The sequence below is a fragment of the Haematobia irritans genome, chromosome 3 (assembly GCF_050003625.1).
Source record: "Haematobia irritans isolate KBUSLIRL chromosome 3, ASM5000362v1, whole genome shotgun sequence".
In the NCBI taxonomy this organism is placed as follows: Eukaryota; Metazoa; Arthropoda; class Insecta; order Diptera; family Muscidae; genus Haematobia; species Haematobia irritans.
In genome coordinates, this window is record NC_134399.1 from 224,903,605 (window position 1) to 224,922,522 (window position 18,918).

The following is an 18,918-nucleotide window of genomic DNA, read 5'->3' on the forward strand; positions in this document are numbered from 1 at the left end:
TCAAGATTTCGAGCCGCAACATCAAGAGACTGGTGATCGTCTTACAAATGCTGGACACATGAAAATGCGAGTTCGGAGTTCCTTGTATTTATGAATGAACATAGAAATAAATTTGAGAAAATTTTCTATATAGAAATAAAATTATGACAAAATTTTCTATAGAAATAAAATTTCGACAAAATTTTCTATAGAAATAATTTCTTTGCAAAATTGTCTGTAGAAATAGAATTTTGACAACATTTTCTATAGAAATAAAATTTTGATAACATTTTCTATAGAAATAAATTTTTGACAAAATTTTCTATAGAACTAAAATTTTGTCAAAATGTTCTTAGAAATAATATATAGACTAAATGTTCTATAGAAATAAAATTTTGACAAAATTGTCTATAGAAATAAAATTTTGACAATATTGTCCATGGAAATAAAATTTTGACAAAATTGTCTATAGAAATAAAATTTTGATAAAACTTTTTACACAAACAAAAATTACAAAATTTTCTATAGAAATAAAATTTTTATACAATTTTCTATAGAACTAAAACTGTGACAAAATTTTCGGTAGAAATAAAATGTTGACAAAATTTTCTATAGGAATAGAATTTCGACAGAACTTTTTATAGAAATAAAATTTTTGCAAAATAGAATTTTGACAAAAATTCCTTAGGAAAAACATTTTGTTATAAAAGATTAAACCGATTTCTCGAAAAAATCCCCACAAAAATCCCCAATTTTATGGAAATTCCCCACCAAATCCCCAACTCAAAAATGTCGTCCCCATTCACGAAAAATATACCCAATTTGGGGAAAAATCCCCAATACTGGCAACACTGATCATAACTGTACACAAAAAAATATCAATTTTCTCATACGAAAACTAGGACCAACCAGGGTCCATTTAGTATTCGTTTTTCCTTTGATATCCAATGCAGTAATGTTAAAACAAAGTGTCTAATATTTATGTCTTATGAGTCGATTGGTCTCCATACTTGTTATGGAGAAATATGTTAGAAATAAAATGACTCCAAATAAAAATTTATTCATCCACTGAAAAGAAGTCCGTAGTTAAACCAACGCTGATTTCAACTTATTTTTATTGCAAAAAAAATATTTTCTTGTAGTTAATTTTGTTTTTCCCAAATCTTTCATAGCCCGATGGAATTTTCCTTTTTTTGAGTACAGTCAGCAAAGAAAGTTATACACCAATCAGTTTTAAATAAATTCTAAAACGATATGAAAAATATGATATAAATTAAAACATGAGCTTTAAAGCTTTTTTATTTTCTTTCTATTTTGTAGCCGGTATGGCTACAATATTTTTGGTTTAAACACTAAATATTAAAACTTTTCAATATTTTGTATGGTGGCCCATAGTGTTTCCACTGCCTGAAGTCTCTTTGGCACTGAGTGGGTTAGGGTTTTCGGCAAATCTACAGAAATTGAGCGTTATATATCCATAAGGATGTTTTTGAGAGTGTCTGTGCTAAAAATGTTATTTCCGGGTTCAATATGACGTAAGGCAGAATAAAATTTTCGTACGACTTCCAAAAATAGTAAAAATAAACTACTGTATGTTTAAAATTGTCATGATTTGGCGCCAATTATTTTTTCTTTAATTATATTTCATTTTTTTATGAAATGGTGTAATTTTGTGAATTACAATTAAAAACTAAACCAGGGCACAAAATGTTTCTGGTTTTAACGACGCTTTATGGAAATCTCTAATGTGGAATACAATTTAGTTCACTTTTCGCACGAGGTAGTTCATTGTTTCTATAAAAGAATTTACTTTTTTACTTTTACTTACTTAGTTACTTTTTTATTAAAATATTATTTTCTTACTCGACTTTTTTCAAGATCAATCCAGTAGCAATATCTTTACTTACTACCCATCATAACATACAAGATTCACTGATTAGCGCACTAAGCGGCTAAATTTTTGTACAAAAAAAAAAAAAAAACAGTGAACCCACCAGGAAGGACAATTTTGGTTAATTTTGGAAAATTTTGGTTAATTTAAGAAAATTTTAACTAAACTGCATTACAAACCCAGATGCCACGCGGACTTCAAAAACAAACAAAAAATAAGTAAACATTTTTCGCTAAATTAAAAAAAAAAGAATTATTGACTTAATTATTTTTGTTTTTCACTTGTTAAAGAAATCATTGAAGTTTGAAGCAATAATTTGAATTTAATGTTACATATGAAGTTCAGGATGGGTGAATTATTGGTAAAAAAGAAAGAAAAATGCCCTAATTTGACAAAACTTTTAAGATGTCAATTAATTTCTTGAGTCACATTTCACAAAATAATATTGTCACTTTTTTCAAAATAATATTTCATATAAAACTACCCTCGAGAAACTATGGTTAGGTTAGGTTAGGTGGCAGCCCGATGTATCAGGCTCACTTAGACTATTCAGTCCATTGTGATACCACATTGGTGAACTTCTCTCTCTCGAGAAACTATAAAACTACACTGAAAAAACAGTGAACCCACAAGAAAATTTTAAATAATTTTAGAAAAAATAGATTAATTTTAAAAAATTTTAACTAAACTGTATCAAAAACACAAATTTCACTCCGATTTTGGTATTGATTCCGAGCCAAAGATGCGGCTTCTTTAAAATAAAGAAATTTTTTAGTGACCTAAATATCTGGCTTTCAATCTAGGACCAATAAAATTAAAATTAGGATACAGATCTTTTTTATTAAATTTTCATTCTCTTTACCCGGTTTATTAATAAAGGTACTCACGTACAATCAAATGCCAGTTTAAAATCCGAATTATAACGTATACTTCAAAGTAAAAAATGTTTTCTTAATTCCAAAAAAAAAAACTTTAAACCAAAGATGGCAAATTCTCAAAATAAGTCTTAGCCTATATTTGAAGCGTTTTTATCTTAAATCTTAACCCTTTCACTACTGATGTCCACTTAGAAGGACATTCGAAAAAGACACAAAATTCTATTTTCCCACTTAGTTTCGATTTATTTCTAGTTGTTATTTTAAAGTAGAGGCTTTCATCTAAATAAGCTATAAATATTGGTGAGGTCTAAAATACATTTTTATAAACTTCTTTAACAAGAAACGAAAAATACGAAAATTTGAGAAAATTTTTGTACTGTATGTTTCTAGTAAATGGACATTTTGAAAGATATTATAGGCCAAATAGCGCTTATTTTCGTAAGGCCATTTGGTCAAAATGACAATTTTTGTTCTACATGCTGTTAGTACAAGTAAAAAAAGAAGAAAAATAAACGTTTTTATCATTAGGTTTATTTCGGTAGTGAAAGGGTTAAGTTTAAATATTTCAGTTAATTTAAGGACAATTTCTTTAAATCAAAAATTTGTTTCTTTACTTTAAGGAAAATTAGATTTAGTTCAAACACATGCGACTTGAACAGAGGGACGCAAATTTACAAAATTTGTGTTCTAAATTTAATGAAAAAAAAATTTTTGAAGCAAAGATTATAAACTTTATTTTAATTACAATTTCATTATTTTAAAGAAAATTTTCCTTAATATTTTGTAAATTTTGTATCCTAAAATTTAGGTTGCGTAATCTTTAATATCACGTAAATATTTTTTTCAGTGATTGATCGAAACATAGAATCGGGCACCACTCTTTGAAATCACCACCACTTGTAGTGTCACAATGGACTGGATAGCCTACAACTGAACAAAAAGCATGCCCGCTTCCAAAGATTTTGTCTTTACACTAATGATTTTGGTATTGATTACGAGCCAAAGAAGCGGAGAATTGAAGTAAGGATAATTTTAAGACAAAAATATCTTTTAAATTTAAGTTTTGCGTACTTGATTCTAAGTATTCGTTTTTTTTCTGATTTTTCCTCATGTGCTATCGAAGTCCTTTAGAAACGTGTTTTCAAATTCAGACTCCATTTCAAGTAGAAATTATGCTATGTTTCAAGTAAAAATCGTCTTTAAAATAAAGTTTTGGAAAACATTTTCTATTTTTAAAGGCTTGTTCAGATGAAAAAAGGCGACAAATTTAAAGACAATTTCATTGAAGAATTTTTCTGAATTATTAAACGTTTATTCAACTAAATTTTCTTCAATTTAACCCTTAAATGCACAAGCTCACAGATTCCTCCGAAAAGAATATGTTAATATGGAATATCCCAGCAAAAAAAGAGCTTCCAAAAAAGTAGTTTGGATCCCCAATCTGTGATCCGGAAGTAGTGCAAACTTGGATCATCTCCAATGAATTTTACACGGGCTTGTCATAGGACGGAAGTACTCCCTTTTTGGATCCTTTGCATTGCTTTAGAAGTTGTTCTATGGAAGTTAATTTGAATGAATAAATTTACAAAGCGAAAAAAAAATTTTTTTTCAGCCAATTTCACTTTTTTTCATCCATATGTTTTATTACACTATTATTTTCCTATTATCTAATTTTTACAATTTGAAAAACTTTTTCGCTCCGACCAGGGATTGAACCTGGGTTTACTGGCACCATAACAGAACGCCTTAGCACACTCAGCCACAAACGCCATTGTCGAAAGGTCAATTCAAATGTTTGTGATATGATCGTAATACGACACCAAGGAATAACATTCTAATTGCTTCTGGAGATGTTCTTTATTAGTATGAACGAAAAAATAAGAAACGCAGGTTCAAATCTCACCAGCGGCAATTTTGTTATCAAATATTTTTCTAAAAAAATATTTTTTTATGTTATGTATCATTTTTATACCCACCACCATAGAATGGTGATGGGGGTATAATAAGTTTGTCATTCCGTTTGTAACACATCGAAATATCGATTTCCGACTATATAAAGTATCTATATTCTTGATCAGGGAGAAATTCTAAGACGATATAACGATGTCCGTCTGTCTGTTGTAATCACGCTACAGTCTTCAATAATGAAGCAATCGTGCTGAAATTTTGCACAAACTCGTCTTTTGTCTGCAGGCAGGTCAAGTTCCAAGATGGGCTATATCGGTCCAGGTTTTTATATAGTCCCCATATAAACCGACCTCCCGATTTGGGGCCTTGGGCTTATAGAAATCGTAGTTTTTATCCAATTTGCCTGAAATTTGAAATCTAGAGGTATTTTATGACCATAAAGAGGTGTGCCAAAAATTGTTAGTATCGGTCCATATTTTGGTATAGCCCCCATATAGACCGATTTCCCGATTTTACTTCTTGGGCTTCTACAATCCTAAGTTTTTATCCTATTTGCCTGAAATTGGAAATCTAGAGGTATTTTCGGGTCATAAAGAGGTGTGCCGAAAACGGTGAGTATCGGTCCATATTTTAGTATAGCCCCCATAAGAACGATCTCCCGATTTAACTCCTTGGGTTTCTAGAAACCGTAGTTTTTATCTGATTTACCTGAAATTGTAAATATTCTGATATTTTAGGCTCACAAAAACGTGTGTCGGATTAAGTTTTTATCGGTCCATTTGATAATGCCTCCATATATACCGACTTCACTTCTTGACGGTGTAGAAGGCACACTGATCATAAAAATTGCTTGAAACACAATGTAAAATTTCCAGATTTTACTTCCGCAGATTTAAGATTTCAAATTAAGACGTTATTTTATAATTTTCTTGCACACTTACAAGAGATGTTAATGATTCCTCTAAAACTCAAACAAAAATGGTTCTTATAAATCCAGAATCTGATATAGTCCTCATAGGTGAAATCTTTAAATTTATCTTCGGGAAGTGTCCTCAAGTCCTCAAGCCCTCCTGAAATTTCAAAGGAAACCCTAATATTTGGTTCATGGTGGTGGGTATTTAAGATTCGGCCCGGCCGAACTTAGTGCTGTATATACTTGCTATTTTTTATTTTCGGCATATATTTTCGTATAAATATATTTTTTCCATTAAAAATCAACAAAAAATTAAAAATTCTCGTAATTTGCAAAACCTTCTCAAAAGAACTTCCATGGAAGCGAAAAAGTCAAATAGCACAGGTTCAAATCCCAGCGGGGATCAAATTTATTTTTTATTATTATTATTATTATTTTACTTTTTTATTTATTTTCTATTTTTTTGTTAATTTTTTTATTAGTTTTCTATTATTTTGTAAAATTTATTTGTCCAAAATTTGCACATAAAATAGCCTGATTGCGTTCTTTCTAATACTTGTCCACAAGGACTGCATCGAAAATAAAAAAAATCATTGGGGGATCCCGCGATGCTCTTTGTGGACTTGTCCAAAAGGACTGCATCGGAAGTTGGAAAAACTCGATGGGGGATTCTGGGATGGGCTTTAAAAGAAATGCTTGTGCAAAACAACTTCCAATTTTTTTTTGCTGGGATGGGAAATAAAGAACATCTGCATACCACATTTTTTGTTAAAAACAAGTAAGCTATATCTAAATCTGAACCGATTTCAACCAAATTTGGCACACATACCTACAATACTAATTTTACTCCCAGTGCAAAATTTTAACTAAATCGGAGTTAAAAATTGGCCTCTGTGGTCATATGAGTGTAAATCGAGCGAAAGCTATATATGGGAGCTATATCTAAATCTGAACCGATTTCAACCAAATTTGGCACGCATAGCTACAATGCTAATTCTACTCCCTGTGCAAAATTTCAGTTAAATCGGACTAAAAGATTGGTCATTGTGTTCATATGAGTGTAAATCCGGCGAACGATATATATGGGAGCTATATCTAAATCTGAACCGATTTCAATAAAATTTGGCACACTTGACTACACTACTAATTGTACTCCTAGTGCAAAATTTCAACCAGATTGGGGTAAAACTCTGGCTTCTGGGGTCATATAAGTCCATTTCGGGCGAAAGGTATATATGGGAGCTATATCTAAATCTGAACCGATTTCAATAAAATTTGGCACACTTGAATTTTAAGCAAATTAGGGTAAAACTCTGGCTTCTGGGGCCATATAAGTCCATATCGGGCGAAATATATATATGGGAGCTATATCTAAATCTGAACCGATTTCTTCCAAAATCAATACGGTTCTATTCTGAGCCAAAACACATACTTGTGCCAAATTTTAAGTCGATTGGGTCGCAGACTTTGTTTACAAAAGTGTGTTCACGGACAGACGGACATGGCTATATCGACTCAGGAGCCCACCCTGAGCAAAGACACCATGTGTCTATCTCGTCTCCTTCTGGGTGTTGCAAACATATGTACTTGCTTATAATACCCTGTTCCACAGTGTGGCACAGGGTACAAAAAATGTATTTGTATTTTTGAAAAAAAAAAAATAGTGGTTGTATCTAAAAAATACGGTGCGAATTAAACTAAGTTTTTATGTACAAAAAATTTGATTTTAGTAGAGAATAGATATACGCATTTCTCTAAAATAAAGTTATTTTCCTTGTCCAAAAGTCGATAAACTTTTCAATGAAGTCGTATTGTCCTTATAATTAAGTGATTTTACTTAAAAATGGGTATCTTAACATGAAAGAAAAAATTTATAGGCTAAGGTCAACTTGACTTTAATAATTCAGAAAAATTCTTTAAATTTAATGAAATTGTCTTCAAATTTGTTGTCTTTTTGTATCTTGACTACAAAGCAAAAAATCGTTCAAATATAGGACATGTTTTTCAAAACTTTATTTTAAAGAAGTTTTTTTACTTCAAACATAGCATAATTTCTACTGGAAGTCGAGTCTTAATTTGGAAAATAAAGTTGTCATTAACTCGTTTTTAAAGGACTTTGAAAAAAAGCTGAGAAAGCGAAAAATTAAAATTTGCTTCCTAGAAGCAAGTACACAGAACCTAAATTTAAAAGAGAATTTCGTTTTAAAAAGTATCCTTACTTGTATTCTCCGCTTCTTTGGCTCGGAATCAATACCACATTTTTTAAAGTAAAGACAAAATCTTTGGAAACGAGTATGCTTTTTTTCAGTGTACTGAGCGAAAATGCACCCCCATATTGCATGTGTGACATTGCCCCATATGCCTTGCTGGCACAGAATAGCGAATCGAATGAATTCCATTTCTTTACTTCATACACAAGGCAAAAAAATGAAACTGAATGGACTAAGGTATCGATTTGATTGTCCAGTCTGGATGAAATGTAGGCCAGAAATAGAAAAACCAAATCCAATTGATATTTGCACACGCACAGTACATTTCTTTCTTATTACCACTTATCCCATATTGGCACTAATGAAGCTCTGGATTTCCAGCACATTTAAATGAATGTTGAACGAAGGGGAGTTGGGGGCAAAAAACGACCATATGCTGATGATCTTGTACTTTATTTTTATTATCATATATGTAAATGATATGAGCGTGGACAGATCACCCAGCTGATGAGAGACAAGCGCTACCAATTCAATAGAGTTATTGGCATGGAGAAAATGGAGAAGAATGTGTTGTGCACCGATGACTTTGATTGTCCACGATGACTAGGGAGAAATTGGTTGGTTTTTTTTTCGTATACTTCTTTGTGGAAATGGCTTAGAGCGTTTTTGTCTCAATTCATTGAAGTTCTTTTGGCCTATTACCACCCAGCATTAGAGGTACTTGAAGTTGCCTGCTTCAATGAAAGCAAATATCCAAATGATATTTACTTTCTTGTCTTTGCAGTACATTTTGCCAATGTAATTGGAGGAACGATATAAAAAGACTTGGACTCTGTAGGGACCAGTATCAAACTGCGATTTGCAATCAAAGCCTTCAGTGGTAGACGACGAAACAATTATTGAAAAGTTCTTTTTAATTTGAGTGAAAAGTAGTTTCAATTATGAAGTCTCTCACATTCAGCCTTATCCTGGCAACAGCCATATTGGCTGTTGTTATTGCTGCTCCCGAACCTGAACCAGCCAAGGGTAAGTTGAAGGTGTTAGTTTACTTCTAGTTCCACAAGTCAATAAAAACTCCATCTTGTTTTTTTTTTTTTTTTTTTTTGATATTCCATAGCTCCCAGATTCCGTGCTGCCCAAATAATCCAAGACGATACAAATGATGAAGGCATCGCTGTAGTCGATGATAAAGAAGCCAGCGAGGTCACCGATGGAGCCAACAAGAAGGGTGATGCTTCCAGTGGCCGTCTCTTCATGAAGAAATTCCTTTTATTCAAGAATATGTTTGGCAGTAATCAGCAACAACCCGTCATTCCCATCATTGTAACAGGAGCAGGAGGTGGCACCACTACCACCACTGGAGGTGTTACTACTGGTACAACACCCACTACAACTACCATCACGGAAACTGGTACCATTCCTACAGCCACTGGCACAATCACAACATCGCCCATAACAGGAAGAATCACAGAAAAGAAACCAGCCCAACGCGTTCAACTCGGCGGCCGCGGTTCTTATGACAATAAGAATGAAGAGGAACAGGAAGAGATGGATGAAGAAGAGGAGGAGGCCGCTATGGTTGATAACCAAGCCTTGGCTGCTGCCTTAGCCGCGGGTGCTGAAGAGTATGTGGTTACGGATCAAGAAATCGGAGGAACTACCAATGCTGAAAACGGTGCCGCTCGTGTCAACTTGAGACGTAGTGGAGCCCAGAGGGGAAAAATTGTCAGTGTTCGTGTGCCAGCCAAATATCGTGGCTACTTCAAAAACGGCCAACGTGTGATCCTCAATAATGGCAAACGTGCTGGCGCCAAACGTCGTGTTGTCAAGAAGCGTGTCATCAAGAAGCGTGGCAGGAAAAACAAGAACAAGCGTCGTCGTGGCAAGGGAAAGCACTAAACAACATTTTAGGAGCACAAAATGTGGAATCAATTCTATCGAAACAAAAATTAATTTATTTTTTAACTCTTTGATAAGAACATAGGTCAATAAAAATGAGCTTTGTTGTCCATCAACGATGTCTGAAGAAAAAAAAAAAACACAAGAAAATTCCAGATTTTTATTTGAGTAAGAGCTAAGCTACTAGAAATTTGAGCTATTCGGGACCTTTAGAGGAGTACTATAAAATAGAAAGGCATCTAGGAAAGATCAGTTACTTATGCTAGACAGAGTGACTGCATTTGGTTGCAAGCACACTAAAGACGATTTCGATTCAGTAAACGGTAAGTTAGGTTAGTTCCTCCATAATTGTCCTTACGACCAAATGCCACACACTGTGGTTCCAAATCGCTTTTTTGGAAATAATTCTGCAACTTTTGAACGGATAAAGATATCAACATAATCGGAGGTGGTTTTTTCTAAATTCCCTAGTCGGTCACCTCGGTGGTATTAACTTTTATTTAAGCTGACAAATCCGCAATTATGAACCGATTTCGATGATTTTTTCTTTGCTGGATAGAACTTGTAGGTATTCGGGAAATTTATGGTATTCGGGACATTTAGAGGAGTACTATAAAATAGAAATACTTCTAGGAAAGATCAGTTACTTATGCTAGACAGAGTGACTGCATTTGGTTGCAAGCACACTATATACGATTTCGATTCAGTAAACAGTAAGTTAGGTTACTTCCTCCCTAATTGTCCTTACGACCAAATCCCACACACTGTGGTTCCAAATCGCTTTTTTGGAAATAATTCTGCAACTTTTGAACGGATAAAGATATCAACATAATCGGAGGTAGTTTTTTTCTAAATTTGCAAGTTTGTGAATCCCTAGTGGGTCACCTCGGTGGTATTAAATTTTATTTTAGCTGTCAAATCCGCAATTATAAACCGATTTCGATGATTTTTTCATTGCTGGATAAAGCTTGTAAAGAGCGAGTGCGAATATATGAACTGCAATCCCTACAAAATTCTATGAATATAGGAAGAAAAAATTGTGTACCTATGTGCCTTAGATTAAAAGTTGTAAACTCCACAATTTAGAATTTTAAAAATATGCAGAATTTTGGCAAGTTTTTTTTACGAAAAAGGCACCTACATTCTTTCTGTCATAAAAATTGTTGTAACAGGTTGGCTGATAAGTCCCCGGCCTGACACATAGATGGCGTCACTAGTATTAAATGCATATTATTTGTATATAGTACCAACCTTCAAATGATTCGTGTCAAAATTTGACGTCTGTAAGTCAATTAAATTGTGCGATAGAGCGTCTTTTGTAAAGCAACTTCTGTTATTGTGAAAAAATGGAAAAAAGGGAATTTCGTGTTATGATAAAATACTGTTTTTTTGAAGGGAAAAAATACGGTGGACGCAAAAACTTGGCTTGATAATGATTTCCCGACTCTGCCCCAGGGAAATCAACAATAATTGATTGGTATGCAAAATTCACGCGTGCTGAAATGAGCACGTAGGACGGTGAACGCAGTGGACGCCCGAAAGAGGTGGTTACCGACGAAAACATCAAAAAAATTCACAAAATGATTTTGAAGGACCGTAAAATGAAGTTGATCGAGATAGCAGAGGCCTTAAAGTATATATATTCTGGGTCGTGGTGAAATTCTGAGTCGATCTGAGCATGTCCGTCCGTCCGTCCGTCTGTTGAAATCACGCTAACTACCGAACGAAACAAGCTATCGACTTGAAACTTGGCACAAGTAGTTATTATTGATGTAGGTCGGATGGTATTGCAAATGGGCCATATCGGTCCACTCTTACGTATAGCCCCCATATAAACGGACCCCCAAATTTGGCTTGCGATTGCTCTAAGAGAAGCAAATTTCATCCGATCCGGCTGAAATTTGGTACATTGTGTTAGTATATGATTTCTAACAACCGTGCAGAAATTGGTCCACATCGGCCCATAATTATATATAGCCCCCATATAAACCAATCCCCAGATTTGACCTCCAGAGCCTCTTAGAGGAGCAAAATTCATCCGATTAGGTTGAAATTTGGTATGTGGTGTTAGTATATGGTATCTAACAACCATGCAAGAATTGGTCCATATCGGTTCATAATTATATATAGCCCCCATATAAATCGATCCCCAGATTTGTCCTCCGGAGCCTCTTGGAGGAGCAAAATTCATCCGACCCGGTTGAAATTTGGAACATGGTGGTAGAATGTGGTATCTAACAAACACGCCAGAAATGGTTCATATCGGTTCATAATTATATATAGCCCCCATATAAACCGATCCCCAGAGTTGATCTCCGGAGCCTCTTGGAGGAGCAAAATTCATCCGATCCGGTTGAAATTTGCAACGTGGTGTTAGTATAAGGCCGCTAATAACCATGCCAAAATTGGTCCTTATCGGTCTATAGTTATATATAGCCGATCCCCAATCACACAAAAATTGGTCCATATCGGTTCATAATCATGGTTGCCATTCGAGCCAAAAATAATCTACCAAAATTTTATTTTTATAGAAAACATTGTGAAAATGTTATTTCTATAGAAAATTTTGTCAAAATTTTATTTCTATAGCAAATTTTGTCAAAAACAAAACGAAACGAATGGAAAAAGAAGAGGAGGCACGCTCGAAATAAACCCAGCCAACTGTATTCAAATCGATGATTTGACAGTGGCATAGAAAAAGAGATATGTTTGTTTCGAATTAATTTCGGCATAAGCCGGCTATCAATGTAAAACCTTTTTTCGGAAGGTTCAAGTGTGGTTCATTGTTGGATTTAATAAACTGCCTGAATTTATTCTGATAATTGGTTGATAGTTTTGCTGCAAGTAGAGGATGCTGATGAGGAATGTGGTAGTTCCGAAACGTGCGTCCATCCAACCATCTTGCAGTCTATAGGGCTTTGCCCAAATAAATTTGACAAACATTATTTTCCTCTGTTGGTTAAGCTACACTTGTAGTTTAGTCAATGCATGGTTTTAAGCTGAGATCCAAAAAACAACAACAATATTTTATTTCTATAGAAAATTTTGTCAAAATGTTATTTCTATAGAAAATTTTGACAAAATTTTATTTCTATAGAAAATTTTTTCCAAATTTTATTTGTTTGCAAATTTTACTTAAATTTGTTTGCAAATTTTACTTCTATAGAAAATGTTGTCAAAATTTTATTTTGTAAAAATGTTATTTCTATAGAAACTTTAAACTTAATTATATACGTATATAATCGGCCTTTTTTATGTGGTACTATGTGGTATATATTACGTTGTTAGGAAGTTTTAAGATACCTTGCCATCGACAAGTGTTACCGCAACCCAAGTAATTCGATTGTGGATGACAGTCTTCATTAGAAGTTTCTACCCAATCCATGGTGGGGGGTACATAAGCTTCGGCCTGGCCGAACTTACGGCCATATATACTTGTTATTTATGAAACAAAAAAGAAAGCTCTCTAAAATACCTTTCCAACGATATATTACACATAGTAAAATGCGCCAACAATTTGCATTAAACCTCACCAAATCAGGTGAAATAGTGCATTTCTGTAAATGTTCGTTTATATGGGGGCTATACCTAAATCTGAAACGATTTAAATCAAACTTGGCACACTTGACGATACTATCAAATATACTCCTTGTGCAAAATTTGAAGTAAATCAGGGGAAAATCCAGGCTTCTGGAGCCATATAAATGCAAATCGGCCGTAAGATATATATGGGGGCTATATCTAAATCTGAGCCGATTTTAACCAAACTCGGCATCCATCCATAGCTGTGCAAAATTTCAACTAAATCGGAGTGAAAATTGGGTTTCCGTTGGTCATATCAGTTTAAATCGGACAATAGATATATATTTAAATCTGAACCGATTTCCACAAAATGTTGCACTCTCACTGTACTACTAATAAAACTTATGCAAAATTTCTAATCTAAATAAAACTCTGGCTTCCGATGTTACTGCATTATGACCCCAGAAGCCAGAGTTTTATTTAGATTTGCTTGAAATGAACGAGAAGTTTTATTAGTAGTACAGTCAAGTGTGCAAAATTTGGGTTTTACAAGTTCTATCTAGAAAAGAAAAAAATCATCGAAATCGGTTCATAATTGCGGATTTGACAGCTAAAACAAAATTGTATACCCCCGAAAGAAAGAAAATTATGTTGATATCTTTATCTCTTCAAAAGTTGCAGAATTATTTCCAAAAAAAAAGCGATTTGGAACCACTGTCATGACAGAGACATTTTTTGCCCAAATCGGAAAAAATATATATGGAAGCTATATGTGAATCTGAACTGATTTCAATCAAATTTAGCAGGCATAGCAACAATGTTACTTCTACTCCCTGTGCAAACTTTAAAATTAATCGGAGTTAAAATTTGGCCTGTATGGTCATATGAGTGTAAATCAGGCGAAAGCTATATCTAAATCCGAAAGCAAGCATTCATATTTTAAGAAAATTTTTGTACTCACGATAATATATATATGTATTTTTTTTTTTTTTCAGTGCACTACAAAAATAAAACCACATTTATTGGTTTAAAATTCAAACTGTGGAGTTGTTTTATTTCTTTTACATATTTATCCGATTTGTCATTGTAAACAAAGGAATAAATTTTCAAATTACTGAGGTAGTTATGAGGTTAATATTTTATTTTGCCTTAATATCTTAAATTATTAAATGCTTTGATCGGCGTTAGTTTCAGGCGTTTTCCTATTACTTCAGGCCACCTGTCACCTCAATTGCAGCCCCATTAACATAGGAGGACTTGTCCGATGCCAAAAAAGCTATCACTTCTGCAATTTCACTGGGATCACCAAGGCGGCCCAAAGGGCAACGCATTACAACTTGTTCTTTAATCTTGTCAGGAACCACTGCAACCATGGGTGTGTTGATATAACCAGGCAATATGGCATTTACACGAATACCAAACTTTCCAAATTCCTTCGAGGCCACTTCGGTGAATGAAATTACACCAGCCTTTGTGGCAGCATAATTAGCCTGGCCCACATTATTCATTTTAGCCACAATACTTGAGATATTCACAATGCTGGCGCCTTTAATTTGATGTTCGATCATGGCTTTGGCAAACTGTTGGGTAACCATAAAAGTTCCTTTTAGGTTAACACTGTAGACATCATCGTAATCACGTTCAGGCATTTTTAAGAGATAACCATCACGGGTAATGCCTGCAGAATTCACAACGATGGAAGGGGCAGTCTTGAATTGAGCACAAGTTTTGGTTACAGCATTTGATACACTTTCCATGGAAGACACATCGATTTCCAAAGGGAAAATATCTAGTAAAGAAAATTAAGAAAACTCTTAAATTTATTAATTAAAATAAACATACAAGATCATATGTATATATATTTATAACTATATTTAAATAACACATTACTTTATTTTCCTAATTTGTGAATTTCATTCATCTCATACCGTAATTGATTGGCCGAATAATTCTACGACATAAAAATGTTATTTTAAATTATTCACAGCATAGTTTCAGGCAACCCTATTAATATCGTTGACAATGCATTGTTGGTATTCTTATAGATATATGACATAAATTTGGGATGAATTAAATTTTACAATTCACCCTATTTGAATTCAGTCATTTGTCGTTAGAGGTCGCTCAAGAATTTCATCAATTTCTCCAATTAATCAGATGTCATAAAACCTGGCTACACCCAGAAAAAAGTGACCCCCATCATGAAAGAAAATTTAGGTTTAACTACAATACAAACAAGCTAATAATGTTTGTCAAATTGAAGAAAATATATTAAAATTAATAATATTTCAGTTGTTTAATAAAATTCCATAGAAGACAAATTGGAATTAGGTTAAAGTGGCAGCTCGATTTATTGTCAGGCAAAGAGAGTACAAATACAAGAGGACGAAACTGTGAAGCAAAACTGCTTCAGTAGGTGGCAGTCATGAGGAAAATGTCTCTAATATCATGCAGCTTTTGTCGACGCTTATCTCAAATATCATACAGTTTGCGTCGGCGTCACCCAGTTCAGTTCGTTGTCGGCTTTGCGAGACGTAAGGAAAATAGGATTTAGAACCAACTTTGTAATAACAAATGTTATTTTATATCTTTTCATTCTATAAAATTTTTTGGCAGACAATTTGAAATTATAACTGCCGATTCCTTTATAAAGAATTTATCAAAACAGCGCTTCGACTGCAACGTCGGTAATACCAAAGCTGCAGGCATTGTGCGACATCTGTACGATTGACATTTGTTGTTTTTGTCGAAGAGCGCTTTTCGTTCTCTTGTATTTTTATTCTCTCTGGTCAGGCTCACTTAGACCATTCTGTCCATTGTGATAAAAAAATTGGAATTCAAAATTGTTAAAATGTCTTTAGCGCTATATGTAGTTCAAGACAGTTCACTTCATTAAAGTAAGCAAAAAATAATTAAAATAAGAATTGCTTTTCATATTTGGCTAAATTGAACTAAAATGAACTAATTTTCGTGAACTAAAATAAAATTAAATCGGCTATAAAAAAATTTCGTTGTTAATTGATTAAATTAATTATTTAGTTAAACTTCATTCCAATTTTCAATTAACTTTTTAGTTAAATCATTTAAACAATTAATTGAGTTTTGCAATCGACAACGGTTTTTTAATTAAAATGTTAATTGGAACAATTAATAGTTAAAAAAAATTGTCTCTCATTTTCTAAAGTAACTTTGTGTTCTTAAAAAAAATTATTGTATCAATTAATTTTTTAATTAAAGACGTAACTATATTCGATCAATTTCTCAATTGACTTTGTGCTCATATTTTGATTAACAAATTGATTGTACCAATTAATTTTTTTTAATGTCTTAATTAATTAATTAATTTTTTAAATGTCTTAATTTTCTGAGTTTGATTAAAAAGTATCAATTAATTTTTTAATTAAAAATTTAAACATTTTCAATCATTGACCTAATTGGCTTAATGTTTATAGTTTGATTAAAAATTTAATTGTCATTAACTTTTTAATTGGAAATATTTTTTTTTTACATTTAAAAACTGCACACTCAGAGAATGAATATGGTTACCTCAAACATTTAAACGTTATATACATTTAAATCGGATTTTATGGAGCTGATTTTGCAACCATTTTATGTTTGGCAAGGAAAATTGTCCGACAAATATATTTTCCCATTCCCCATTCCAAAAAATAACATTTTACTCTTGAAGCATATTTGAAGTGACCATATGTCTTCTCTGTGTGAAATCATTTTAATTGTAAGACACAATATAACCCTAGACAGTCATCCTTAGTCAAAATGACGACGCTTAATTTTATTTTCGATTTAATCTGTATTTTGGTCGATTGGGAAATGACAAATTTAAGTTATTCTTATTAAAAGATTTACTGAATTCGTGCTGAATATTAATAAAAATTGAACTGGATAAAAAATTAAACTGAATTTTGGTGCTCAATTTTGATCATGATGCAATTTAAAACGCCTTGAAATAGGCTGTAGACAAAAAGACGAAAGATGACGTTAGTGTACAACAAATAAGGTTAATGAGAAAAATTAAAAAAAAAACACAGAAAAAATCTGATTCTATCATGAATTTCAATTAATTTTTAACTAAAATGATTGTATCAATCACAGTTTTAATTGCGCATACAAATTTTTAATTAAAAATTTGATTAGCAAATTTATTTTAATTCTTTACTTGATCCAATAAAAAATGTAATTTATGTGATATTTTTTCTGTGTATGAAGTTATTTATTTAAAAATAACAACTTATTTGATACTCATATTAAACAAACATTGAAAAACCTACTTTTTTATCTGTGTACTATCATCTGAGCTAGTAAAATTATTTTCACCACAACAAAACGATAAGCGTGCTACTAAATGACAGGGGTTCATACTCACCACGATCGCCCAATTCTTTTGCTGTCTCCTCCGCTGCCTTTAAATTACGATCCCCTGCTATTACTCGAGCACCATAATCTCTTAACACACGACATGTACTACGACCTATGCCACTGCCAGCGCCTGTATTTCCACACATTTTAAGATACATTTATTTCACATTATGTAAATATACAATGACAAACATCGTCTACAAACTTACCTGTGACTATAGCTAATTTTCCAACAAGTTGTTTTGCCATATTTTCTTAAATAAATAAATAACAATAACTATAAATATGACTATGTGCTCTAGTCCACTTGTTGTTATCAAAGTCACAAGTGAGAAAAACTACTACTTCTTTTAATAAAAACAATAGCGTTGCCAGCGTTTTTATTTATAGAGACAGATTGAGGAGGAAGTTGGTCGGCTAACGCTGTTAGTAGGTATGTTCGCGTATTTTTTTCAATAAAAACTTATGTCATTACTCTAATGATGTGCTACCTCTAGTAAAATTTTATTTTTATTTACAAGAAGGGTTCCCAAAGTGCCTACGAGAGATGAGCAGACAGTAAAAGGCAGTAATTTATCACCGAAACTGTTCGGTATGATTGGGTTATTACGCTTTATTCTTCAAAATATATACATATGCTTGAACCTTCCTAAAATGAATCTAATTCAGAAACTATATTTTATCTTTTTATTTAAAACAATGGGGTATATAATCTTGGTCTACACTTTTACATGTAGGTTTATTTGAGAGAATTTTTAAACAAAGAATTTAAAAAAAATCACCAACTTGGTCAATTAATTTCGGGATAGAATCAGAAAATAATTTTTTAATTGAAATTTCTTCAATTACGAAAATGATAGTAGCAACCTCAGAATTAATAATAAATAGAAATTAAATTATTTTTTCCGTCACTTTAATTAATTTTTTAATTGCTTCAATTAAAATTTTAATTGATTTTGGTCGAAAAATTCAATTAAAATTTTTATCACTTATTTAGTACATGTTTCTTTATTAATTTATAATAATTTTTCCATTAGATATAATAATTGTATTGTAATTCTTTAAGAATTCACACTTTCTTATAAATTTTCCGGTTATAATTATAGTTGGATTTTACTTTTGATTTGAGCCCAACTCAAAAACTCATTAAAAAATAAAAGTTTTTCATTAATTTTATTAATTGACTTTATATTTTATTTTGTTTAAAAAGTTAATTGTATCAATTATTTTTTTATTGATTACGTTTTCAAATTCTATCAAATTTTTATTTGGAAATATTTTGGTGATATTTTTTCTGTATACGTTACAAATTAATATGTGTAATAAAGATAAAAAGTATTA

The 18,918-nt window shown here is 32.4% G+C and overlaps 2 protein-coding genes across 2 annotated transcripts; one reads left to right on the forward strand and one right to left on the reverse strand.

Moving 5' to 3' along the window:
• Positions 1-8,630: 8,630 nt before the first annotated feature.
• LOC142230634 (uncharacterized) lies at positions 8,631-9,684 on the forward strand. The gene is made up of 2 exons (XM_075301277.1): positions 8,631-8,805; positions 8,897-9,684. Exons 1-2 carry the CDS (start codon positions 8,721-8,723, stop codon positions 9,676-9,678), a joined length of 867 nt encoding a protein of 288 aa, XP_075157392.1. The 5' UTR covers positions 8,631-8,720; the 3' UTR covers positions 9,679-9,684.
• Positions 9,685-14,303: 4,619 nt separating this feature from the next.
• On the reverse strand, positions 14,304-17,931 carry LOC142232442 ((3R)-3-hydroxyacyl-CoA dehydrogenase). Its single transcript, XM_075303264.1, has 3 exons — positions 17,787-17,931; positions 17,585-17,707; positions 14,304-14,989 (listed from the first exon to the last, which is right to left on the reverse strand). The coding sequence occupies exons 1-3, from the start codon at positions 17,824-17,826 to the stop codon at positions 14,406-14,408; spliced, it is 747 nt and encodes a 248-aa protein (XP_075159379.1). The 5' UTR covers positions 17,827-17,931; the 3' UTR covers positions 14,304-14,405.
• Between the last annotated feature and the right edge of the window lie 987 nt (positions 17,932-18,918).

What these genes read in the sequence shown, in the direction of transcription:
- LOC142232442 (XM_075303264.1), bottom strand. Translation starts at nt 17,826, where the DNA reads ATGGCAAAACAACTTGTTGGAAAATTAGCTATAGTCACAG. An exon ending in AAAATTAGCTATAGTCACAG is followed by an intron (nt 17,708 to 17,786) that starts GTAAGTTTGTAG and finishes GTGGAAATACAG; the next exon opens with GCGCTGGCAGTGGCATAGGT. An exon ending in AAAAGAATTGGGCGATCGTG is followed by an intron (nt 14,990 to 17,584) that starts GTGAGTATGAAC and finishes TTTCTTTACTAG; the next exon opens with ATATTTTCCCTTTGGAAATC.
- LOC142230634 (XM_075301277.1), top strand. Translation starts at nt 8,721, where the DNA reads ATGAAGTCTCTCACATTCAGCCTTATCCTGGCAACAGCCATATTGGCT. An exon ending in CGAACCTGAACCAGCCAAGG is followed by an intron (nt 8,806 to 8,896) that starts GTAAGTTGAAGG and finishes GATATTCCATAG; the next exon opens with CTCCCAGATTCCGTGCTGCC.